Source organism: Telmatherina bonti (genome assembly GCF_933228915.1).
Source record: "Telmatherina bonti genome assembly, chromosome: 18".
NCBI classification, from domain to species: Eukaryota; Metazoa; Chordata; class Actinopteri; order Atheriniformes; family Telmatherinidae; genus Telmatherina; species Telmatherina bonti.
This window is the reverse complement of record NC_136616.1, coordinates 31,910,918-31,938,841: the sequence shown is the minus strand read 5'-3', so window position 1 is coordinate 31,938,841 and position 27,924 is coordinate 31,910,918. Positions and strand designations below refer to the sequence as shown.

The window sequence follows — 27,924 nt, the reverse complement described above, 5'->3', positions numbered from 1 at the left end:
AAATCAGTATGTTGCATTTAATCTGTAAAAAAACGAACAAAAGACTACAACAGTAGTCCCTTACAGCAACTGACCTAGACGACTTCCACAAGCAGATTCACATAAGACTGTTTTATTCATCATGTTCGTCTCAGACATGTCTGTCTCAGAGGTAAATATTCATCCATAAGCATCCTCAGTCGTCATATCCTCGACTTGGGAAATAAATGTCAGCATAAAAAAGTTTAGGATGGATTTAAGGATGAGCAAAGCTCATACCACGTTCCAGATTGATGCAATGCTGAGAATATTTTGTAGTAATTTATCTATTCTCATTATTTCATTAAACAATAGCTTGATGACACTTTTCCACCCTCTACAAAGTTAAACTACGTCACATCTTCAGGAACCAACAGACTGAAAGTATTTAAACACACTTATTGTGTTTTTATGGTATTAATACAATAAAATATTTACAGAATCACGTGAAGCGTTTGTTGACACTAAAAGTAAAAGTAAGTTGTATTTTGTTCATCTAAAGTCTGATAAAAGCTGAAAAAGTTTCTGATCATCACGTCGCTGTGCGGCAAATGGGACATCTGCTTGACACACCTGTATTCATCTGACATTTAGTGACAGTACCATTTATGTCCAGTAGATGGAGATGAAGACCCTTTAAAACCAAACCTCTCTGAATGACAGAACAAGACTGGACTTTTTTTTTTTTTTTTTTACACTACCTTTATGTGGTTAACCTATGTAATAGACCATAAGTACAGGTTGTAATCACATTTTAGAAATAAGAAATAAGGGGAAGAAAAAAAGACAATTCCACAGATTGACATAATATATGAAAAACTCACTTTGTAGGTTTCTTTCTTTCTTTTCAAAATGGAGTTTACTTGCAGCTTAGTTTGTTAAAAGTATGCAGGACTCATCAAACATTCAGAAAAATAGCTCTTTTGGTTCATGGTTTTTAAAAGTTTTGATATGAAACAGAGTGTATGATAACAGTAAAATTACTCATTTAATTTGGTCTTGTGGCATTTACCTTGCATCAGAAGGTTTCATGCCTCTGCATCGTCATTGTTTCTGATAATGGACACCTAATGGCCATTATCACTTACTATATATCTGATGGTAAATTTTGTACAGGAAATTGAAAAAACATTGTTATGAAGTTGTTTACCAAGCAGTCTTCCATCCAAAATCTTTGCAATCCACTGAAGAAAAAAGTTACACTTGGGTGTTGTTTAAATTGTATACCTGCTTGTAATTAGCAGGCTATACATTTATATTAATAGTTATCCTAACTTATTTGAATTTTCTTCAATTAAGGCCTATCGAAAATTAAATTCTGGTGACTGGGACTGTACACACACTTTTTTTCTTCACATATTTTACACCTCAGACTTCCAGTCCAACCCAGAGTCCTGTTATGTACAGAAATACTATGCAGTTGTGGGGTGTATGGATGATGGACAAGAACAGAGAACTTGGTCAGTCAGTTTCTGAGATTGTACAGAAACAATCACCTCCTCTTGAACCCAAACAGAAGCATATAAGTAAGCTAATCACTGTTTTCATCCTGAGAGAAGAGGTCCATCTATCTATCCATCCATCCATCTTCTGCCACTTATAGCGGTCGGGTCGCCGGGGCAGCAGCCTAAGCAGGGAAGCCCAGACTTCCCTCTCCCCAGCCACATTTGCCACCTCTGCGGAAACCTGGGGAAGACCCAACCTGTCCTGGGTCTTCCCCAGGGTCTCCTCCCAGAGGGACGTGCCTGGAACACCTCCCCAGGGAGGTGTCCAGGAGGTATCTGAACCAGATGACCGAGCCACCTCAACTGGTTCCTCTTGATGCGGAGGAGCAGTGGCTCTACTCTGAGCCCCTCCAGGATGACCGAGCTCCTCACCCTATCTCTAAGAAAGAACCCAGCCACCCTGAAGAAGAAACTAATTTCAGGCACCTGTATATGAAATCTGGTTCTTTCGGTCACGAGCCACAGCTCATGACCATAAGTGAGGATAGGAACATAGATCGACTGGTAAATCTGGAGCTTCGCCTTCTGGCTCAGCTCCTTCTTCACCACGACAGACCGGCGCAGAGTCCACATGACTGCAGACACCGCCCCGATCCGCCTCTCAATCTCATGCTCCATCCTTCCCTGACTTGTGAACAAGACCCCGAGATATTTAAATCCTCCACTTGAGGCAGGACCTGACTCCCGACCAGGAGAGGGCAATCCACCCTAGTCTGGCTGAGGACGATGGTCTCAGATTTGGAGGTGCTGATTCTCATCCCAGCTGCTTCACACTCGGTTGTAAATCGCTCAAGTGAGAGCTGGAGATCATGACCAGATGAAGCTAACAGGACCACGTCATCTGCAAAAAGCAGAGACCCAATCCTGAGGCCACCAAGCCGGATACCCTCAAAACCTCAGCTGTGCCTAGTAATTCTCTCCATATAAGTTATAAACAGAATTGGCAATAAAGGGCAGCCTTGGCGGAGTCCATCCCCTCACCGGATACTAATCTGACTTACTTCCGGCAATGTGAACCGGAAGTCCAAACACCTGTCGTACAGGAACCGGACAGCTCATACAAGGGGGTCCGGTACCCTGTACTCCCGGAGTACCCCCACAGGGGCCCCCGGGGGAACAAACGCCTTCTCCAGGTCCACAAAGCACATGTTGACTGGTTGGGCAAACTCCCATGCCCCCTCCAGGACCCCAAAGAGGGTATAGAGCTGGTCCACTGTCCTGTGACCAGGACAAAAACCACACTGCTCCTCCTCAATCTGAGATTCGACTATCTGGCAGACCCTCTTCTCCAGGAACCCTGAATAAACCTTACCAGGGAGGCTGAGGAGTGTGATTCTCCTGTAATTGGAACACACCCTCCGGTCCCCCTTCTTAAAAAGGGGGAACACCTCCCCAGTCTGCCAGTCCAGCGGCACTGCCCCCGATGTCCACGCGATACTGCAGAGGCGTGTCAGCCAGGAAAGCCCCACAGCATCCAGAGCCTTCAGTAAGTCTGGGCGGATCTCATCCACCCCCGGTGCCTTGCAGCCAAGGAGCTTTTTGACCACCTCAGTGACTTCAGCCCCAGAGATAGGAGAGTCCACCCCTGAGTCCCCCAGCTCTGCTTCCTCATCGGAAGACGTGTTGGTAGGATTGAGGAGGTCTTTGAAGTATTCCTTCCACCGACACAAAACATCCCAAGTTGAGGTCAGCAGCTCCGCATCTCCACTGTACACAACATTTTCTTCATGTCCCCGCTGAACTCCTCCCATGTCGAATTTTTGCCTTGGCAACAGCTGGAGCTGCATCCCACTTAGCCTGTTGATACCTCTCAGCTGCTTCCAGAGTCCCACGGGCCAAAAAGGCCTGATAGGACTCCTTTCTCAACTTGATGGCATCCCTGCCTGCTGGTGTCCACCAACGAGTTCTGGGATTACCACCTGTGTCTTTGAAGTATTCCATCCACTGACCCACAATGTTCCAAGTTGAGGTCAGCAGCTCCACATCTCCACTGTATACAGTATTGATGGAGAACTGTTTCCCCCTCCTGAGCCGCCAGATGGTGGACCAGAATCACCTCAAAGCCGTCCAAAAGTCTTTCTCCATTGCCTCGCCAAACTCCTCCCATGCCGAAGTTTTTGCCTTGGCGACAGCTGAAGCCACAAGCCGCTTAGCCTGTTGGTACTCATTAGCTGCCTCCAGAGTCCCACAGGCCAAGAAGGCCTGATAGAGCTCCTTCTTCAGCTTGACGGCATCCCTCACTGCTGGTGTCCACCAACGAGCTCTGGGATTACCGCCACGACAGGCACCAATGACCTTACGGCACAGCTCCAGCTGGCCGCCTCAACAACAGAGGCATGGAACACAGCCCATTTAGACTCAATGTCCCCCGCCTCACTCGAGACATGGTTGAAGCTCTGCTGAAGGTGGGAGTTGAAGCTCGCTCTGATGGGGGACTCAGCCAGACATTCCCAGCAGACCCTCAAAACACGTTTGGGCCTGCCAGATCTGACCGGCTTGCTCCACACTATCTGAGGCAATTCACCACCAGGTGGTGATCAGTTGACAGCTCCGCCCCCCTCTTCACCTGAGTGTCCAAGACAGTGGCCGCAGGTCCGATGATATGACTACAAAATCGATCATCGAACTGCAGCCTAGGAAGTCCTGATGCCAGGTGTACATATGGACACTCTTATGTTGGAGCATGGTGTTCGTTATGGACAACCCATGACGAGCACAGAAGTCCAACAAGAAAACACCATTTGGGGGCATGCCTCCCAATCACTCCCCTCCAGGTCTCACTGTCATTGCCCACATGAGCATTGAAGTCCCCCAGTAGAACTATGGAGTCCCCAGAAGGAGCACCCTCCAGCACTCCCTCCAAGGACTCCAGAAAGGGTGGGTACTCTGAACTGCTGTTCTGTGCATAAGCACAGACAACAGTCAGAACCCGCCCCCCCCACCCAAAGGCGGAGGGAAACTACCCTTTCATCCACTGGGGTAAACCCCAACGTGCAGGCACCAAGCTGGGGGCTGATGAGAATGCCCACACCTGCTCGGCGCCTCTCACCATGAGCAAATCCAGAGTGGAAGAAGGTCCAGCCCCTCTCAAGAGTACTGGTTCCAGAGCCCAAGCCATGCGTCGAGGTGAGTCCAAGTATATCTAGTCGGAACCGCTCAACCTCGCGCACAAGCTCAGGCTCCTTCCCCACCAGAGAGGTGACATTCCACGACCCTAGAATCAGTTTGTGCCACCAGGGATTGGACCGCCAGGGTCCCCACCCCTTGCTGCCGCCCAGCTCACATTGCACCCGACCCCTACGGCTCCTCCCGCAGATGGTGATCCCACAGGAGGTGGGGCCCATGTAACCCTTTACAGTACCCGTATAGTTAATTGTTTTGGCAAGGTCAGCAAATCCAGTCGTGATCAGTGGACTGTTTAGGGAGCGTGACTCCTTTTGAAAAGGGAAGCAGAGCCACCAAAATAAAAATAAAAATTGTAGGTGGACATTGATGGGAATTGATCAAAATTTTTTAAACTTGATCATGTTTCTGTCAAATGTTCATTTTTTTCTTTTCTTTGTTGCTTTTGATTTGAAATAGCGCCTCTTCTTCTGTGATTTTTCAGTGTTTGTGGAAAGCGCTTTGAATCACCCTGTTTTTTAATTGTGCTGTACAAATAACCTTATCTTTCCTTCTCCTTCCTGCTCGGAAACATAGCAGCTCCAGTCTGTCAACATATTTCCATGATTCTTGTCATTCAGATCTACCAGTTTGGAGATGGGTGTGACCAACTTGTGTTCAGCGCTGATAGGTCACATACACTATGTAAATATGTTGCTGGATTAGATCTCAAAAGAGTGTTGTGTATCAGGAAATGAAAGAAAGACAATGAAATGGCGCAGAGAGGAGTCCAGTTAAATCGAGAAGCTATTTCTTGTTGCATCTGTCTGGATCTCCTGAAGGATCCGGTGACTATTCCCTGTGGACACAGCTACTGTATGGACTGTATTAAAACCCACTGGGATGGAGAGGATCAAAAAAGAATCCACAGCTGTCCTCAGTGCAGGAAAACTTTCAAACGGAGACCTGTCCTGGAGAAAAACATCATGTTAGCAGAGTTAGTGGAGGAACTGAAGAAGACTGGACTCCAAGCTGCTCCAGCTGATCACTGCTATGCTGGACCTGAAGATGTGGCCTGTGATGTTTGCACTGAGAGGACGCTGAAAGCCATCAAGTCCTGTCTGGTTTGTTTGGTTTCTTATTGTGAGAAACATCTCCAGCCTCATTATCATGTGGCTCAGTTTAAGAAACACAAGCTGGTGGACCCCTCCAAGAATCTCCAGCAGCTCATCTGTTCTCGTCATGATGAGGTGATGAAGATTTTAGAGGATGAGTACGAACAAATGTCAGCTGCAGCAGAAAGAGCTGAGAAGCAGAAGGAGCTGGAGGTGAGTCGACAAGAAATCCAGCAGAGAATCCAGGACGGAGAGAAAGATGTGAAGCTGCTTCAACAGGAGGTGGAGGCCATCAATGTCTCCGCTGATAAAGCAGTGGAGGACAGTGAGAAGATCTTCACTCAGCTGATCCGTCTCATCCAGAAAAGAAGCTCTGATGTGAAGCAGCAGATCAGATCCCAGCAGGAAACTGAAGTGAGTCAAGTCAAAGAGCTTCAGGAGAAGCTGGAGCAGGAGATCACTGAGCTGAAGAGGAAAGACGGCGAGCTGGAGCAGCTCTCACACACAGAGGACTACAGCCAGTTTCTACACAACTACCCCTCACTGTCAGCACTCAGTCAGTCTACACACTCATCCAGCATCAATATTCGTCCTCTCAGATACTTTGAGGATGTGACAGCAGCTGTGTCAGAGACCAGAGATAAACTGCAGGACATCCTGACAGAGACATGGACAAACATCTCACTGGCCCTCACCGAAGTGGATGTTTTACTGTCTGAACCAGAACCAGAACCAATAAGCAGAGCTGATTTCCTGAAATATGCAACAAAAATCACACTGGATCAAAACACGGCTCATCCATCTCTGTTATTATCTGAGATGAAGAAAAAAGCTAAATTGGTAAATCGAGAACAGTCTTATTCTAGTCATCCAGACAGATTTACTGATTGGACACAAGTTCTGAGTCGAGAGAGTCTGACTGGACGCCGTTACTGGGAGGTGAATATGAAAGGGAGAGCTGTTGGTGTTGCAGTCGCCTACAAGAACATCAGCAGAGCAGGAGATTCAGATGAATCTGCATTTGGATTTAATGACAATTCTTGGACTTTCTATTGTGACAGAAATAGTTACACATTTTGGCACAACGGTGTGGAAACTGCAGTCTCAGGTCCTCCTTCCTCCAGAGTAGGAGTGTATCTGGATCACAGAGCAGGTTTTCTGTCTTTCTACAGCGTCTCTGAAACCATGACTCTCCTCCACAGAGTCCAGACCACATTCACTCAGCCGCTACATGCTGGAGTTCTCTTTTACTTTCATGAAGATTCTGCGGAGTTCATCAAACCCAAATAGACGTAAATAATTCAAGGTTCAGATGATTAAAATGTGTATTTTAGTCTCCATCACTGTTGAGTCATTTCGTCAGCTTCCAGTCATACTTTCTGGAAGGTTTTCTGATGTCTTGTTTATTTGACTAAACTCATTTTATTTATATTTACTGGTTTGTTAAACTAAATGTTGTTCAAATGGATGTAAAGATGAAATGAAAACATCATCAATCAGGATATGAGTCATTATTTTATTGTACTCAGCTGATATTCTTTGTCAGACTCACTGATCGTCCGGATGAAGTGAATCTGTTCATGAAATCATTGAACAAGAATCATTTTGCAGATTTTACTGATTTAATGTGTCAACAAACCGATGATTTACATGAAAGATAATAAAAATGATGGTTTTGGGATTTATCCTTAGTTTATTAATACAGATTCTAGCTTTGTGTGTGGACACAGTTTCATAGTTGAATTTAAGATGCTTTTTTTATTTTAAAAACTTGAATCTTTTGGATTATTTGCAACTTTTAGACAGAAGCTGATGTGTAAATTTGATAAGTGGGAATCAAACATGAGAAATACGTTAAATTTTAATTCATGCACAATGGAAAAATAATAATATAAACCACGATATTAAGCCTACTTGTTTTTTTTCATGTGTATTTGTGTCTTCAAGTTCAGTTATAATCAAGAACAACCAGAATATCATCATCATGTTCATCATCTTCATGCCGCTTATCCGGGGTCGGGTCGTGGGGGCAGCAGCCTAAGCAGGGAAGCCCAGACTTCCCTCTCCCCAGCCACATTTGCCAACTCTGCAGGGGGATCCCGAGGCGTTCCCAGGCCAGCTGAGAGATATAATCCCTCCAGCGTGTCCTGGGTCTTCCCCGGGGTCTCCTCCCAGAGGGACGTGCCTGTAACACCTCACCAGGGAGGTCCATGAGGCATCCTGACCAGATGCCCGAGCCACCTCAACTGGTTCCTCTTGATGCTACTCTGAGCCCCTCCAAGATGACCGAGCTCCTCACCGTCTCTCTACAGGAGAGCCCGGCCACCCTGCGGAGGAAACTCACTTCAGCCGCCTGTATACGAGATCTCGTTCTTTCGGTCACGACCCACAGCTCATGACCATAGGTGAGGGTAGGAACATAAATCGACTGGTAAATTGAGAGCTTCGCCTTCTGGCTCAACTCTTTCTTCACCACGACAGACCGGCGCAGAGTCCACATTACTGCCAACGCCGCACCGATCCGTCTGTCAATCTCGTGCTCCATCCTTCCCTCACTTGTGAACAAGACCCCGAGATATTTAAACTCCTCCACTTGAGGCAGGACCTCACTCCGGACCTGGAGAGGGCAATCCACCCTAGTCCGGCTGAGGACCATGGTCTCAGATTTGGAGGTGCTGATTCTCATCCCAGCCGCTTCACACTCGGCCGCGAATCGCTCAAGTGAGAGCTGGACATCACGACCAGATGAAGCTAACACGACCATGTCATCTGCAAATAGCAGAGACCCAATCCTGAGGCCACCAAGCCGGATCCCCTCAACACCTCGGCTGTGTCTAGAAATTCTGTCCATATAAGTTATAAACAGAATCGGCAATAAAGGGCAGCCTTGCCGGAGTCCAAACACCTGTCGTACAGGGACCGGACAGCTCGTACAATGGGGTCTAGTACCTCATACTCCCGGAATACCCCCCACAGGAGCCCCAGGGGACACGGTCAAACGCCTTCTCCAGGTCCACAAAGCACATGTAGACTGGTTGGGCAAACTCCCATGCCTCCTCCAGGACCCCAAAGAGGGTATAGAGCTGGTCCACTGTTCCGCAACCAGGACGAAAACCACACTGCTCCTCCTCAATCCGAGATTCGACTATCTGGGGGACCCTCCTCTCCAGGAACCCTGAATAGACCTTACCAGGGAGGTTGAAGAGTGTGATTTCCCTGTATTGGAACACACCCTTCGGTCCCCCTTCTTAAAAAGGGGGACCACCACCAGATGTCTGCCAGTACAGCGGCACTGTCCCCGATGTCCACGCGATGCTGCAGAGGCGTGTCAGCTAGGACAGCCCCACAGCATCCAGAGCCTTTAGGGACTCCGGGTGGATCTTGTCCACCCCCGGGGCCTTGCCGCCAAGGAGCTTTTTGACCACCTCAGCAACTTCAGCTCCAGAGATAGGAGAGTCCTCAGCTCTGCTTCCTCATCGGAAGACATGTTGGTAGGATTGAGGAGGTCTTTGAAGTATTCCTTCCACCGACCCACAACGTCCCGAGTTGAGGTCAGCAGCTCCCCACCTCCACTGTACACAGTATTGACGGAGCACTGCTTCCCCCCTCCTGAGCCATCGGATGGTGGACCATAATTGCCTCGAAGCTGTCCGGAAGTCTTTCTCCACGGTCTTGCCGAACTCCTCCCATGCCTGAGTTTTTGCCTTGGCGACAGCTGAAGCCGCATGCCACTTAGCCTTAGTAACCATCAGCTCCCTCCAGAGTCCCACAGGCCAAGAAGGCCCAATAGAACTCCTTCTTCAGCTTGACGGCATCCCTCACTGATGGTGTCCACCAACGAGTCCTGGGATTGCCGCCACGACAGGCACCAACGACCTTACAGCCACAGCTAAGGCTGGCCGCCTCAGCAATAGAGGCATGGAACACAGCCCATTTGGACTCAATGTCCCCCGCCTCACTCGGGACATGGTTGAAGCTCTGCTGAAGGTGGGAGTTGAAGCTCGCTCTGATGGGGGACTCAGCCAGACTATCCCAGTAGACCCTCACAACATGTTTGGGCCTGCCAGATCTGACCGGCTTGCTCTCCCACCATCTGAGCCAACTCACCACCAGGTAGTGATCAGTTGACAGCTCCGCCCCCTCTTCACCCGGGTGCCCAAGGCATGTGGCCACAGGATACGACTACAAAATCAATCATCAAACTGCGGCCAAGGGAATCCTAATGCCAGGTGTACATATGAACACTCTTATGATGGAACATGGTGTTCGTTATGGACAATCCCTGACGAGCACAGAAGTCCAATAACAAAACACCATTTGGGTTCCCAATCACTCTTCTCCAGGCCTCACTGTCATTGCCCACGTGAGCATTGAAGTTCCCCAGCAGAAGAATGGAGTCCCCAGAAGGAGCACCCTCCAGCACTCCCTCCAAGGACTCCAGAAAGGGTGGGTACTCTGAACTGCTGTTCTGTGTATAAGCACAGACAACAGTCAGAACCCGTCCCCCCACCCGAAGGCGGAGGGAAACTACCCTTTCATCCACTGGGGTAAACCCCAACGTGCAGGCACCAAGCTGGGGGCTGATGAGAATGCCCACACCTGCTTGGCACCTCTCACCATCAGCAACTCCAGAGTGGAAGAAAGTCCAGCCCCTCGTGAGGGTACTGGTTCCAGAGCCCAAGGCATGCGTTGAGGTGAGTCCAACTATATCTAGTCGGAACTGCTCAACCTCGCGCACAAGCTCAGGCTCCTTCCCCACCAGAGAGGTGACATTCCACATCCCTAGAGCCAGCTTCTGCAGCCGGAGATTGGACCGCCAGGGTCCCCGCCCCTTGCTGCCACCCAGCTCACATTGCACCCGACCCCTACGGCTCCTCCCGCTGATGGTGAGCCCACGGGAGGTGGGGCCCATGTTACCTTTTCGGGCAGAGCCCGACCGGGTCCCACGGGCAAAGGCCCGGCCACCAGACGCTCGCTCTTGTACCCCACCTCCAGGCCTGGCTCCAGAGGGGCGTCCCGGTAACCCGCGTCCAGGCAAGGGAACATTTCTGCCCAGGTTTGTAGTCATCATAGTATCATCATCAGTATCATCATCAGTGTCAGCAATATTTTCATTATCCTCGGATCCAAATCCACAGAACCCATTTTAAACTGGAAGAAACTTCCAGCAGAACCAGAGCGAGAAAGGTCTTTAACCATCTGCTTAAAGCAGGATTCTGCTTTCCTTCCCACAAAGACAAATCTTTCTACATTTCTAACTAATAAACCGATGATGACAACAAATCCTTTTCAAATCTGTAAAAACTTTCCTTGAAGCTCGGCTGTATCATCAGTCAGGTGAAACGCTGTCTTCAGTAGGGGCGTCTCTACGATTTTAACACAGGGGGCCTTAGCCCTCAGCAGATGACATGTAAAGCAGCTCCTTCCAGCCAGCAGTGAAATCGTGACGATGACTTCAAGCAATGTTAATGTACACTTTTGCAATGATCTCTATTTACTGCAATTCTTTTTAGACACAAAGCTGTGTGAGACATGAGGGAAATTACTTCGACTTGCTGCTCCTGATTATTTCTTCTGGTTAAAATGATAAAAAATGCTAGATGTTTAAAAAGAGGATCCACATACAAATTATTTTTCACTTGCAGTCAGATGAACTTCAGGACTTTTCACCTATCCATTTTCTACACTAGCTTTATACCATTTGGGATCACTACACTCACTTTTAGAGTTATTATAGAATCACCTGTTAACATTTTGGACAGTGGAAGGAAGTCATCAAAACAGGAAGAACACCAATTCCACATAAAAAGTGTCCAGCCAAAGCAAGATCCTTAATGCTGTGATTTAACTCACCAATGAGCAACCTGTCAGAGGTCACCACCTCTGCACTCCATGGCACCGTATCTTGATAAACTACAGTGGTCCTACAGAAAGGAATGCACAAGTTGTTCTTACTTATTGTAAAAAAGAAACAACATTCATTCATTTTCCGAACCACTTAATCCATTCCGGGTCGCGGGGAAGCTGGAGCCTATCCCAGCTGGCTTTGGGCGACAGGCAGGGTACACCCTGGACAGCTCGCCAGTCCATCGCAGCTTTTTTTTCTCAAAGCTTACAGCACCTGGTATTCCCAGGTAGTCTCCCATTCAAGTACTGACCAGGCTCAACTCTGCTTTGCTTCTGAGATCAGATGAGATCGGGTGTTTTCTGGGTGGTGTGGCCGTAAAAGAAACAACAATTAGACTAAATGTAACTTTGAGAAGGAATGGGAAAAAATGTTGGAAGACAAATCACTTTATGCATAAGAACCAGTTTGGTACTTGTTGACCTCCTAATTTTAAGTAGTTGCAGCTGTTAAAGTAATGGTTTCATGAAGGTTTAATAAGAAGAATTAGATTTCTGAACTCTTTAAATTGCTTGTAAAAAAGAAAAGTATGTTTAGCATGATGGAGTCATTCTGGAATATAGTGCTAATTATTTACATTACACACAGAGGACAAACTGAGCTCTGTTTTCAGAGCTAACAATAACAAAACTCAACATTCTGTTTTGACTTTAACTAAACATAGTTGGTAAGTCTTGTATTTGTAAAACAGGGAGCGCATACTTTCGCAATAATAACCACATTTTTCCTGCTAACTACTTGGAGTTAGCGGCTAGGGCAAGGCAAGTTTGTTTGTATGCCACCTTTTACACTGACAATTTAAAGTGCTTTTAAAAAAACATCAAAGTAATTACAGATAGCTACTACTTACTTTCATCCTTTAAACAGACTCCCAGCATTCATATCACAAACTCACAGTGATAACTACTTCGAGGAAGACCATACTGTTCTAGACTCCCCATTGTGCATTAAAACCATGTAATGCACGGGTCTAAGTAATTAAGTACGCTACTACCTTGGTTCCTCACAGTTTTGACAAAACTCGCTAAATATGCAAAAGTATAGGAACTAATCTATGCTCTCCTCGATGTACTTTAATGCGTAACAACCGTGGTAAAGCTACAGCATGTTTCTCTTATTTGACTGTCAAAAGCCAGCTGATCTGAACCAGTTGATTCATATGTTGTAATGGAGACAGTGATACAGCATATTTCTCTTATTCAACTGTGGTTTAACTTGCCAAACTGGCTGCACGGTGGCACAAAGGTTAGCACTGTGGCCTCACAGCAAGAGGTCCACTGGTTCGATCCTTGGCTGGGGAGGGGTTTGCTCAGTGGCCTTTCTGTGTGGAGTTTGCATGTTCTCCCTGTGTATGCGTGGGTTCTCTCCAGGTACTCCGGCTTCCTCCCACCATCCAAAGACATGCATGTTAGGTTAATTGGTTATTATAAAAAAATTGCCCCTAGGAATGAGTGTGAGCATGAGTGGTTGTTCGTCTCTGTGTGGGTGAGTGGTTGTTCGTCTCAGTGTGGCCCTGCAATGGACTGGCGAGCTGTCCAGGGTGTACCCTGCCTGTTGCCCAAAGCCAGCTGGGATAGGCTCCAGCTTTCCCGCGAGCCTGAATTGGATTAAGCGGTTCAGAAAATGAATGAACTTGCCAAACTACTTGTGCTTATATACGAAAATAAGAGAGGCAATCAACAGCAGGAAAATGGCAGAAGTGGATACCACCATACATACATTTTATGTGTGTATTTATCACAGACTGTATATAAAAAGATGGACGTAACCTCTGTGACGTCACCCGTAGGTTTCTGAAGAGCTGAATTGAAGCTCGGTGGGCGGTTCCGACCATCGCCATCTTGGCAGAGGCCTTTGTGTAATCTCGCCTGGAAAATACGAATATGGGCAAAGATGGAGAGCTGAGCAGGGGGCTGTGAGTGTCATGGTGGATGACTGACATCCAGTGAACTCAGATCTGCCTGTAGCTAAGTACGGTGGCCGGGAAGTGCAAAACAAAATTACATGCAGGGAAACACTTTTACATTTTCGCAATACAAATTTACATCTTGTTAAAAACTTTTACGTTTTCGTGATACAAATATTCATCTTGTGAAACACTTTTACATTTTCACAATACAAATTTACATCTTGTGAAGCACATTTACATTTTCGCAATACAAATTTACATTAATCCGAAACACTTTTACAAAGTTTTGCCCCGGAAGTGCTATTGTGGGGGCTTCTTTTAGAGTGCCAACAGGAAGCCCCTCATTTGACAATAATCAGCAGGACACGAACAGACATGTATTGTCCATTCTGTGGCAGTTCTCTGAAGAGAACGACCGCTTTTTGTGAATTTTGTGGACGCTCCCTCCATGTCCTTAATGAAGTTGGTGAGGAGACCGCTGGACTGAGCCATCGGGGTGCACACGCTAAGCCACGTAAGTGCCGCATTTTTTTCATGACCCTAGTTTTGTATGTGGATTAAGTTATGTGTATACGTTTTATAAATGTCAGATTAATCGTAGACGTGTAACGTGCATAGAATTTTGGAAAAATGCTCTCAGGGCTGGACCTGCAAACAAAGTCAATACATTAGTCGTAACTCAGGCCATCCCTGGGCATATAATGCTCACACTCGTGTAAGTGCACGTACACACTCATGGATAAAGTGTAACCAAAGCTCCTTATTCTACACTGACTGACATTTACATAAAATTAAGAACCACCAGTCTTGTGGGTTTTTTTCTTCCTTACTCCCATGAACAGGTTCAATACAACAGTAAAATCAGGTGTCCTTTATTAATGATGGTTTTATGTAAATGGACTTGGTAAATGGACTTGTACTTCTATAGTGCTTTTCTAGTCATACAGACCACTCAAAGCGCTTTACACTACTTGTCACATTCACACACACACTCATTTAACACACTCATACCCCGATAGGCACATCGGGGGGCAGTTTTGGGGTTCAGTGTCTTGCCCTAGGACACTTGTCAGCAAACCATTTAGATGTCATGTGGATGCTAGTTTCATGTAGTTCATATATTACACTAAAAATACTAAAAATATTCAATACTAAAGTAAAAACAGGATCGGTCAACAGAAGCTTCACCTGATGTTATTTATATGTAACAATAAAATATGTTAAAAAAAAAATCGATTAATCTTTGATAAGTGGTTATCCAAATTTAAGAGGGGTTTCCAAACTTCATTATCTAGGGACCTACATGTGGAGATATGTTTGGTAAAATAAGCCATGTCATTATAGTGTAAACACTGTTTACAGCTGTTTCTGAGTTAGACAAGGATACATGTGGATCTGTACACAGTAAGTGTTCAGATCAAGCAGCCAGAGTATCAAAATATCCCCCTGTCAGTTTCACACAGCACATAACATTAGAAATTATGCTAGACCAGATACCCTGGAATCACAGATGAACTAATATTTTCTCTTTTGAAATGAGGAAATCACATGCAGAACTTACTTTATATTTAGGGTTGGAATTACCAGTAGAGCCCTGCGATGGACTGGCGAGCTGTCCAGGGTGTACCCTGCCTGTCGCCCAAAGCCAGCTGGGATAGGCTCCAGCTTCCCCGCGACCCTGAATTGGAATAAGCGGTTGAATGAATGAATGAATGAATGAATTACCAGTAGATTAAAGTTTCAGTTGATAGGAGATAAATACACATTTTCATGATTCACAGAATTGCAGTTTAGTGGAAGCAAAAGTGAATTTCCTACCCTGGTCATGTTGCAAAATGTTTGTACTTCATACAAACAAATGCTTGAGCTGCTTGCACCTAGCAGTTGGATACTAACATTGAAATTGAATCATTCCAGAACAAGAGCCATGCCCATCTTTTGACAAGTTCATGGAATTTTGAAGTGCCAAGTCAAAAGAGCGCCAGTCATTTCATGTTGGCCAAAAAAGATTTAAACAGGCAACCAAACGTGTACAAGTATGTTTTGTTCTCTTTCAAGCTTGTGTGTGCAGTATCTGTTTCTTTGTCTTTTAGACATGTGCAGCACTGTATTTGAGCTTGTATAATGCATTGTATTCTTATGTTTCCAGATAAATATCGGGTTAATGGTACCACTTCAGCATGGGATGGGTTTAAAACCTGCTAGAGAGAGAACATTGCCTTTGTTCACTGATCCGGAAAGATCTGCACCAGATCTTTTAAAAGATGCTGTCCAGAAAATGAGGGCATTCAATAAAGATATGGCGGCTGGACCATTTGTGCTCCTGTACCCGGATTGTTCAGAAGTTTTAAATGTGCCGGGGTCTGACACACCTTTCAAATTGGGGGAGTACAAAAAAGAAATTGGAAAGGCTTATTCCAGAATAACCCTCTTCATTTGTCAAAAGTCACACTTTGAATCAGGTTTGAAAAGCTCATAAGCTAGGATTGTTTTGTATAGTATTGTATTATAGACAATGTTTTGTTAATTCTTTTTTTTTTTTTTTAATATTACCAGAGAATAATGATGTTGACAACTCAGATTCAGAAATCATCATAACATCAAGGAGCACTGCTGAATTCAACCTGGCTGACACTCTGGTAATTTGATTTTCAACTGTTCAGTGTTAAATACAGTTAATTTCAGTGTTTTTAAATGTGGAACATTTTCTTTGGCTCGACCAACAGTTTAACTCAATGAAAAGAGTTAGAAAACCGTCAAAATGTAGACAGCAACTAAAAGAATGAATTCCAGCCAATGGCTACTCTTATTTTAAGTAATGTTATTAGACTTTGTTAAAATAAACATTTCTCCCCTAAAAAAACATAACTGTATGCTTTCCCTCTTAGCCCTATCAACCACCAAGCCAAAGCACACCCAGGTCTGAACCTCAACAAGTGAGGTGGGGGGAAAAGGTTTTGCATAAGGATATTAATCAAATTATGATTTGAACACATTCATACATGTGAAGTAGAAGAGGAAATATGATATTAAGAATCAGTTTCTTCTGGATTTAAGTAGACTGCTTGGTTAATCACACTGAATAGGGTTAGTAATTTTATGAATTGGATCCTGTTTCAGAAATGAACAGAGATATTCATCCGCAGTCCAGGATGGAGAGGTATTTATACATTATTGCAAGTTGAAATGTACTCAATGCCTACTAACTTGTGTTTTTGTTCAGCTTTTTTTATTTAACTAACTGCAGTGGGTGGCTTCTTCTGTTTACTGTTAAAAAGATTGGATAATGGCAAGGCTAATCCATCTCTTAAAATAATTAATCTATGCATTGGAAAAAAAATACTAACTTTATTGTGATTCTACAGAAGCATTATACAGTGTATTATACAGTGCAGTATTTCACTGCACCACCACAGGTGGTGCAGTGAAATATCACATGCTAATTTCTTTGGTTGAGTATGTTCAGTCTGTTTGAGGCATTTTTAATGTCTTTTTCAGATAATAATATCTGACTCTGAAGATCAGGTTTTCTCTGCACAAGATGCTCCCAGTTCCTGTTACCGGTGAGTAAAAAATGATGAGGTTGAATCTCATTAGCTGAGCATGCAATTGAAAATATTTTGATTAAAATTAAACATTTCCTGTAATTCTTCAGAATGGTTAATCTATTTGGAGTGTGAATTTCCCAACAGTCAATACACAGAACTGTATGCTCCATATGTTGAGGAAGAGGAGGAGGGGGAGCTTGTTACAGGAAATGAGAATGACACTCAGCATGCAACAATGCAAGTTTATTTCTCTGCTTTTCATAATGTCATAATAACTCATTTTGTACAACAAACTGTGCTTTTTGTGAATTAACCACTAATTATAACTTAATGTCATTGTAGTGAAGAGACTGACCTTCTGCTGCCCGATGTTATCGCCAATCTTGCAAGTGTTATTGACCATACACAAGTTAGCAGGTTTAACATCTCACGATGTAATATTTGGGATGGTGCAGTCAGAGGGTTCAGACGTTCAACTTATTCTGAAGCTTCTGACATGCTGGTGAAATTCAGTGATGATGCTGGAATTTTAGAAGAGGGCTTGGACACAGGGGGGCCAAGAAGAGAGTTTCTATCACTACTGATGAAATGCCTGAAAGACCGGCCCATATTTGATGGACCAGATGGTCATCGCTTCTTGGTTTACAATGCAAAAGGTACGCGACAGGTCTTGATATGGTCTCTACTAGTTTCCAGATATCAGTGACCACATAAATCAGACTGCATTTACATTTGCTGGTAGTTTTCCAGAGTTTTGGTACCATGTGACAATTATCAATAATACTATATTAATAGTAGTTATATTTTATTGGGGTGGGGCATACACACTCTCCTAAGAATTTTAGATGTGGTCTATTACTGCCACGTCTTCTTGTGACAGCTTAACAGCCGTGGGCTATACTACCGCTACTTGAGTCGTGAGCATGTCTGTCACAATATTGATGATTATCATGCCTCATCCTTTTGCTTGTCAGTGGTTTTTGTTTTGTCACCTCGCTATTAATCCACAGCTGTGAAGGAGGATGAATACTACCTGGCTGGAAAAATGATTGCTGTATCACTTGTGCATGAAGGTCCAGGGCCCCATTTCCTTTCTGAAGATCTTGTTAACCATCTTGTGGGCCAGGAGTCATTCAAGGGAACAATTGATTTAGTGACAGATACAGAAGTAGGGAAAGCTTTGCATGAGGTGAGAATAGTGAATCTTTTGTGCGATACAGCTGGATTTAGGTGCAGTTTTTGGAGTCTTATGAAAATAACTATTTGTGACCTTGAAGTATATATGTCATTGTCTTGTCTGTTTTGGTTGTGTGTAAGCTTGCCTGTATTTAGCCAATGGATATTTTCTAGTTTTGTTACAGACTTCCTTTAATTTTTTTTTTTTGTTTCTTCATTAAATTTGACTTTTCTAAAATCCAGTCTCCTTTAAGGTCCAGTTTACCCTAAACCATTTCACAATTTTTTATATTTATTGCATTTGTTTGCAAGTATTTGCATGCGGTTATTCAGAAGGGGTTTTGAATCTTTGTAATATTTCTCAGATTCAAAATGCTGCTACGCTGGATGCCCTGCGAGAATGTACCATGAGACACAGTACCATGTTACAAACAGCAGGTTGTCTGAGACACGTGACGACTATCATGGAAAAGACAGAAATTGTGTCTGACTACCTTTCATGGTATATTGTTTATCGCAACTCCTCCGTTATTGACAGGTAACATAAAAATGAATTAGTTTAAATGATCAGTTTTCTATGTACATACATGTAAGAAATGTATTTATTTTCCTGGCACTCATTCTCATTAGCTTGCAGTAGCATGCACAACATATTATTTGGACATTATTTTTTATATTTCTGTTAATAAACATGTTAAGATCTTTTCATGTGCAATGCAAGCTGTGTTGAAATGACTGGACTTTAACTTTCCCTCTCTTTCTACCTTACAATGTGTGTTTCTTTTTTTTTGTTTTGCTTGTTTTTTCTTTTGCTTAGAAACTAATATGGCATTACTAAGCATGTGACAAATGTGTTTGATCTCCACACTCCAGATTCAAAGAGGGGCTCTCAACCCTAAAGGTTTTGACTGCATTACAGCAACACCCAACTTTGCTGGCTCCTGTCCTGTGCTTCCAACACAACCCACTCACCGCTGTGGAACTCGAGAGACTTTTCACACCTGATCTGAGTCCTCTAGGAAGTAATAGGAGGCACCAGGAGAGTCTGACTTTAAGCTTCTGGGCAGATTACCTCCTAGACTGCGAAGGTGTGTGATTCACTTTTATCACTTCTGAGGACAATTTATCCATATATTCACCAATCACATATAACACCATTATCTGCATAATATTTTGTTGGTAAATCTCTGATTGCTCAGTGATCCCATTTTTATCTGCAAATACCCCATTATAAGAGCTTTCAGTGGTATGGACTATGGATTTGCATCAAACTGAGATGTATTTTGCTTTCTGACCACTTTCTGTCAGAAGCATTTTTTCTTCGTTTTAGTGATGTGCACAACAATACTTAGTCTATTTGAGTAAACATATCTTGTTTGTAATGTAGCTTGGAAAAAGCCAAAATACCTTTAGTTATGACTCCACTCGAGTCAGACAAATGTTGACTTCAGACTTGCTTGATTAATCATCAGAGAACTACAGTCTTTTCCCCTCAATAATTTTGTATGCAAGGTGGTAAGCTACTCATGGTTGTATGTACGAATATGTACTTGAAGCCACAACCTAAGACAATGAAAAATTAAGTTTCCCCCTACCCCAAAGCAAAGCACAATAATTCAAAATCTGCTTATAGCAGCCTAAAACATATAATGCTTAAAACCGTGACTAGGAGGACCCCTGAGGCCACATTTGTGTAGTCTGTGTGTGAGTCACTTCCATCTCTGCCAGAAGTTCCTTTATTTCCATTTGGTTTGGAATCAAATAATAACCAAGTCATATAGACTGCTGTACACATTACAGGTATCATTTCAAGGTCAAACGGGGTAATTTTCATTTGCCTAAGTGTTTCTGTGTGAACAGTTTGTCATATCGGAGCTCTTCTCACATTCAGTTTTTTTTTAAATAGTTTGACCCAAAACTGTATTGTCTTCAAAGTGGACGAGGTCCCAGAATAGACAGATATTCCCTAGTTGGTCAAATATGGATTATGGAACATCTTACTGCTTTCTTACAGCTTGAGGAAGATGGAACCAGTGTTATTCACTTGTTTATCCGTATCTTTTATATTTACAGAACACAAAGCCGCTTTGACTGTTGAAGGCATCCTGATGTTTGCAACAGGCCTGACTTCTCTTCCACCATCTGGATTGGATCCACCACCAAGAATGGAGTTCCTGGATAATTCTCCATTTCCAATGGCAAATACTTGCGCAAACACAATTAAGCTGCCTTTATGTAGCACATATGATGTGTTCAAGTCCCAAATGGACTTTGGGATTCAAAACTCTCCAGGATTTGGCTGCTTTTGAAAGAAAGCTGAGAGGTTCTGCAATTTTGAGTATGGTAGTTAAACTTATGTAACATCCATAGTTGCATTTTATTTTTATAATGAAACATTGGTATACTACATTCTAGTGTGGAAAGGAAAATGTTAAACCTGAAATGGTATGTATGTATAAGATGGTATGAGGGGGAAAAAAAAAAGTTCTTCACTGGTGTTCACGTCGTGGGCCATTTCAAGGCCAAGTTTGGCTTGAGTTTTTCATTTGGCCAAGTGTGTTTCAATAAACTGTTTATGGTGTCTGAGACCTGAAATTTTAATGTTTTTAATGGTTACAGCCCAAACTGTTACTTTATCAAGATAATACTTGTTTCTGAATATTCACAAATGGAATAATTCAAGTTTTGAAATAAAAATAAAACCCAAGATGGTAAAATGATGAAAGTTTGTTCTTTATTGCCTTGCTGATTTGACTATTAATAAAATGTTTTAGTCATCTGAAAGTTATTTTATAGAAATCTTAGATGGAAAAAAAATTACAATTTACAGTTGGGCAATTTCTGTCAGTCTCAAGTAAATATCTGATGCACTCTCCCAGTTCTTTGGCTTCTGTAGCTGGTTGTGCTCCATGACCATGTCCAAGTACTCCTGCATGGTTTGGTCTCCACAAGAAGGCACTGTGATCTGTGACTCGGGAAAGGCCTCCAATTCAGTCTGTTCAACTGGAAACCCACAGTCTCGTGAGCCAAACCTAGAGGATTACATCAAGATTCAATAAGTATGTCAACTGCAAAGCAAATCATGGTTGCACTAAGCAGTGAAATAGTAAATTACTAGTCCCCTATATAAGCTAAAATTAATGAGGAAAAAACAAGGTATTAACAGCCCGGGAAGTGAAAACCACAATGGGTATGCAATTACAATGAGGAAATATGGTCTTAGAAGTGTTGGATGATGAAAAATGTGCAAATACAGAGGTATTCAGCCTCTGAATTCTAAACATGTTTACGTCGTGTGGATAGTTATTGTATTTTGTTGCAGTCCAACAAATCCTCTTACCTGTGAGGCAAGTAGTAGAGTTCATTGGGCACTCCACCTGGGCATGATGCAGTTCTGGAGGGACGAATCCTGTGGCTGTTCCACAGTCTCACACACTCATTCAAGTCTCTTTGAACAACGTCAAAAAATGAATATCTCAGAAGACACTGGTGCTGATGGCTTCCATTAAAATGTCCCATGTCTCTGAGATCTGCAAACAGGTCCATCCAGAACTGAGACCTAAAGGAGTGTGTAGATAGAATTGTGAGGGCTTGTTTATCCAACAAATTAAATACTTCCACACAAATGTAATGTCAACACAAATAATACAACACAAATATACAAACAATGAAAGAAATCTACTAGTCCAATGTGATATAGATTATAGAGACATAAAATAACAACCATCGTCATGTTTTGGTGAACCCGACAAAGCAGATGTACCTGGACTTTCTGAACGTGGACCACCAGGACTCGATACGCTGATTTGAAGTTGATGTACCATACATGTGGCTGGAGGCTCCAGAGAAGTAGTCTCCGTGAGAATCGCGCAGGGTACTCTGAATTGCGGCAAGGATGCCGTTCTCTGTGCCGCAATCAGTCCGTAGTCTCATAGGAACAACACCAAGTTTTTGCACACATTCCAGGAAATTGTGAGCGATGACTGCCGGGTTGTTATTTGAGGGTCCACAGTGGAGCCATAACACTTTCCTGGAAAAACCATCAATGCAGCCTGAAATGGCAAGACCAAACGGCTTCAATTTATCATAGCCGTCCGCATGCCACATGTAGTTTGGTCCCAAAGAGTGATATGTTCGTCTAACAAATCTTCTTCTAGCCCTCGTCTCACAACCTCGAGGGTTAAGCTCCCGCAGAAGAGTCATGACCTCGTCTCTCCTCACACGAAGTTTATACTTCTGCTTAAGCACCTGGGTCATTGTCCTGTAGCCAAACAGTTGTCCAGGTCCACGAAGTTCCAATCTGATCGCATTTCTTATCTGGAATGAAGATGAATAATTTTTTCTACGATAGAATCCGGCTTCATTTAATTTAAGTTTCACGGTCTGCAAAGACAAGCGGACATTGTGCAGCCTTTCCATCATGTCAACAATCACACTGTATGGGTGGCCTTCATTAAAATATTTAACAAGACAGTCCATTAGAATAACCTCTTCTCCCTCGACATCTGCGAGAAAACCCAAGCTGTGACCACAATCGCCACAAAATTGCCCTATTACTTGAAAGTAAACTTCACAAAACGGACAGAACATCTCTGCGTCGATTCTTCTACCAATTTGCTTCCTGTTTACATGATCTTCTCTCACCCCACCACGATATCATTTCCGGGGCAAAACTTTGTAAACGTGTTTTGGTAAACTTGTAAGAGTGTTTTGCATAATTGTAAATTTGTATCGCAAAAATGTAAAAGTGTTTTACAAGATGTAAATTTGTATTGTGAAAATGTAAAAGTGTTTTACAAGATGTAATTTTGTTTTGCACTTATGTTCTTCTTACTTGAAGCGGGAGACTGAGTACCTGTCAATCAAAAGGAAACGCCCCTAAATATGCCAAATTTAAAGATTAAATTACTTTTAAAAGGGCAAGTTAGAAAAATATTCACTCCCCCCACAGGTGTCACGAAGGTGAACCTGACCTGTTAAACCGAAAATGGATTTTTGAACAAGGCTGTCAACATATTTGTGAAGTTGGTCTTTTTAACATGGGAGTCTATGGGGATTTTTTCTGTTTTGCAGCCCCTAGTGGATGAAGGGGGAACTGCAGTTTTATCCACTTCCGCACTTCAGGCTTCACTTTTAACCGCCGGAGGCTCCGTCCATCTTTCATATATAGTCTATGGTATATTATAAATTTTATATATATATATGTATACACACACACACACACATTATATATATATATATATATATATATATATATATATATATATATATATATATATATATATTGATTTTGGTTTTGCTTGGCACAGAGAGAGGGTGAAAGGGGATGCTGATATTTTCTGGTGACCGCACATTTGATAGTTTACATAAGTTCAGTTTGCAAATTCTGAGTAAAAATGTATCAAGCAGTAATCTTTAACTGAGAGGATAAATAAAAACCTGAACTGCAAGAGATTCCTGATCCTCTTTGTTTGGATGTGCGCTTCAGACAGACTCCTGCAATCACCCCTCAGTGACTAATTTTGGCAGTCACATTATATTATATTATATATATATATATATATATATATATATATATATATATATATATATATATATATCACGTGTGCGTCATTATTTTGTGATTTGGTTTACACCTGTGTGTGTATATGTATGTATATATATATATATATATATATATATATATATACATATATATATATATATATATATATATGTATGATGTATATATATATATGTATGATTTGGTTTACACCTGTGTGTGTATATGTATGTATATATGTATATATATATATATATATATATATATACATATATATATATATATATATATATATATACATACATATACACACACAGGTGTAAACCAAATCACAAAATAATGACGCACACGTGAAACAAAAAGGATTTGCAAACTACCCACAATGTCAATTACAAAGTTACAGAAGATAGCCAGTCTAAATAAACCCACACCAACACCTGACAGGTTGGCAACTGAATCTGTGTCAAACAGCAATAGACATCCATCTGCCCTGACTGTTTGTCAGCATGTTAGTTAAATAAGACTGCCTAGTTGTGACCAGCGAGGAATGTGGAAGAATCAGCCAATCCTGATCTGGGGACGGAACAGTCAGCCAACAAAAGGAATGGAGTAGTTCAGCCAATCGCAGGATGGAAACAAAACCACTGGCCAATTGTCAAGAGGGGGGCGTGGCTGAGCGATGTAACAACCTCCAGTCTGGCTGCATATTTCCTTGATTCCTTCTAAACAACTTGTGCTGAAGTCTCAGTGCTGATTGGTCAGATTCTCTACATAAATATGTTGTTGGATCAGATCTCAACGGAGTGTCATGTACAAGGTGATAAACAGAACAGGCATTGTTACTGAGAGCTGAAATGGCGCAGAGAGGAGTTAAGCTGGATGAAGAAGCTATTTCTTGTTCCATTTGTCTGGATCTCCTGAAGGGTCCAGTGACTATTCCCTGTGGACACAGCTACTGTATGGACTGTATTAAAACCTACTGGGATGGAGAGGATCAAAAAAGAATCCACAGCTGTCCTCAGTGCAGGAAAACTTTCAAACCGAGACCTGTCCTGGAGAAAAACATCATGCTAGCAGATGTGGTGGAAGAGCTGAAGAAGACTGAACTCCAAGCTCCTCCAGATGATCACTGCTATGCTGGACCTGAAGATGTGGCCTGTGATGTCTGTACTGAGAGGAAGCTGAAAGCCATCAAGTCCTGTCTGGTATGTGGAGCCTCTTACTGTGAGAAACATCTCCAGCCTCATTATGTATCACCTACATTAAAAAAACACAAGCTGGTGGACCCCTCCAAGAATCTCCAGCAGCTCATCTGTTCTCGTCATGATGAGATGATGAAGATTTTAGAGGATGAGTACGAACAAATATCAGCCGCAGCAAAAAGAGCTGAGAAGCAGAAGGAGCTGGAGGTGAGTCGACAAGAAATCCAGCAGAGAATCCAGGACGGAGAGAAAGATGTGAAGCTGCTTCAACAGGAGGTGGAGGCCATCAATGTCTCCGCTGATGAAGCAGTGGAGGACAGTGAGAAGATCTTCGCTCAGCTGATCCGTCTCATCCAGAAAAGAAGCTCTGATGTGAAGCAGCAGATCAGATCCCAGCAGGAAACTGAAGTGAGTCGAGTCAAAGAGCTTCAGGAGAAGCTGGAGCAGGAGATCACTGAGCTGAAGAGGAAAGACGGCGAGCTGGAGCAGCTCTCACACACAGAGGATCACAGCCAGTTTCTACACAACTACCCCTCTCTGTCAGCACTCAGTCAGTCTACACACTCATCCAGCATCAATATTCGTCCTCTCAGATACTTTGAGGATGTGACAGCAGCTGTGTCAGAGACCAGAGATAAACTACAGGACATCCTGACAGAGACATGGACAAACATCTCACTGGCCCTCACCGAAGTGGATGTTTTACTGTCAGAACCAGAACCAAAGAGCAGAGCTGACTTCCTGAAATATACAACAGAAATCACACTTGATCCAAACACAGCAAACACATATCTGTTTTTATCTGATGGAGACAAAAAAGCAACGTTAATGAAGGCACAACAGTCTTATTCTCTTCACCCAGACAGATTTACTGATTGTTATCAGGTCCTGAGCAGAGAGAGTCTGACTGGACGTTGTTACTGGGAGGTGGAGTGGAGAGGAGGAGTTTGTGTATCAGTCGCCTACAAGAACATCATTAGAGCAGGAAATTCAGATGAATGTACATTTGGATTTAACACCAAATCTTGGTCATTACGTTGTGATGCAAATAATTACAGATTTTATCACAACCAAGTCCTAACTGAAGTCTCAGGTCCTCCTTCCTCCAGAGTAGGAGTGTATCTGGATCACAGAGCAGGTTTTCTGTCTTTCTACAGCGTCTCTGAAACCATGACTCTCCTCCACAGAGTCCAGACCACATTCACTCAGCCGCTACATGCTGGACTTCGATTTTTTAATTACTTATTTAAAGATCCTCATGGAAACTTTGCTGAAATCATTAAACCTAATTAGAGAGAAATCATTTAATGTTCAGATGGTTAAAATGTATATTTTAGTTTCCATCATTGTTGAGTCATTTCTTCAGCTTCCAGTCACACTTTCTAGATGGTTCTCAGACGTCTTGTTTATTCACCTAAACGCAATTTATTTACATTTACTTGTTTGTCAAACTAAATGTTGTTCAAATGGATGTACAAATGAAATGAAAACATCAATCAGGACCTGAGTCATTATTTTATTGTACACAGCGGATATTCTGAGTCAGACTCTGATTGTCTGGACGAAGAGAATCTGTTCACGAAATCATTGAAAGATGATAAAGGTGATGGTTTTGGAGTTTATCCTCAACTTAGTTATTATTCCACATGTTTTACCATTATTTTATCAAAAAGTTAATTCATTTTCTGAAAGCATTATTGATTGATTTATGACTTAAACAGAAGCTGTTCTGTAAATTTGAGGTGTGAGAATCAGATTTGTCAGGAAAATGTTACATTTTTTATTCATGCATGCTTTGTGGAAAAGGAAAATAAAAAAAGTTAAATTCACAGCATATTCTTTGTTTTTACAAGTTTTTGTGTCTTTATGTTCAGTTATTATCAAGTACAACCAGAATGACATCAGCAGTATTAGCAGTATTTCAGTAATCTTGTGATCCAAATCCAAAGAAGTTGTTTTAAGAGGAGGAAACCTCCAGCAGAACCAGGGCTGAGCCCTGAGCAGGTAACATATCAAGTTGCAGCTTTCAGCATGTGGTGAAATGATGAGTTAAAAGCAGCATTGAAGTGCAGGTATTGTAATGATCTCCAGTTACATAATCTTATTTCTGACACAAAGCCATTGGGACATGAGGGAAAATACCATGATCTTATGCTCCTGCTGAGTTTTTCTACAGTTCCTGTTCATTCACATTTCAGGCCGTCCCATACTGGAAGTAGCCTTTACTTCTTAAATAAGTTTACTATTTAAGAAGTAGTACTACTACCAGCTGTTTTACCATGGCACTAATGATCACAATTATAGTCTATTCCTATTTGTGCTCTTTTGGCCCTGAGAAAACCTATGTCTTGAGATATTTGCGAAGTGTATTTATGTTAGTAAGTTAAATTTATGTGCAATATAAGTACCAATTCTCACAATAACATTAGAACACCCAGAAACCTCTGGAAATTTTGTAAGTCTTAAGTCCACTGCACATCATGAACACCTCATCAGATGAATATGTCAGTCCCTGTCAGTTTCTCTCAAGTTTAAAGCTCTCAGATGCACAATGAATATCAGATATCATCTGTGAGTACAAGCCTTCCTGCTGTCCACTTGATCCCCTACTAATAGTGCTGATCAAATCCGGCCTCTCTTCTCCGCTACGTCTTATTTCTGCCATCATCCACTCCTCACTCATCACTGGAACTTTTCCCGTTCTCTTTAAAACTGCCGATGTCATCCCAACACTCAAAAAACAATTATTTACACCGCAACAACTACAACGGGGATGTGAAGCTCCAGTCCTCGAGGGGCACAATCCTGGAGTTATTCCGAATATCCCTGTTCCAACACACCTGACTCAAATACATCAGTCAATGTGAAAAACTTCATTGGCTGTTGGATGCTATTAATGTGT

General features: G+C 42.8%; 1 protein-coding gene across 1 annotated transcript; it reads left to right on the top strand.

The window, feature by feature from the left end:
• Positions 1-5,398: 5,398 nt before the first annotated feature.
• Positions 5,399-26,315, top strand: LOC306769286 (uncharacterized protein; the record flags this gene model as incomplete). The annotated part of the gene is made up of 5 exons (XM_079257852.1): positions 5,399-7,011; positions 17,616-17,758; positions 18,113-18,291; positions 21,158-21,299; positions 24,649-26,315. 5 exons carry the CDS (start codon positions 5,399-5,401, stop codon positions 26,313-26,315), a joined length of 3,744 nt encoding a protein of 1,247 aa, XP_079113978.1.
• Positions 26,316-27,924: the final 1,609 nt, after the last annotated feature.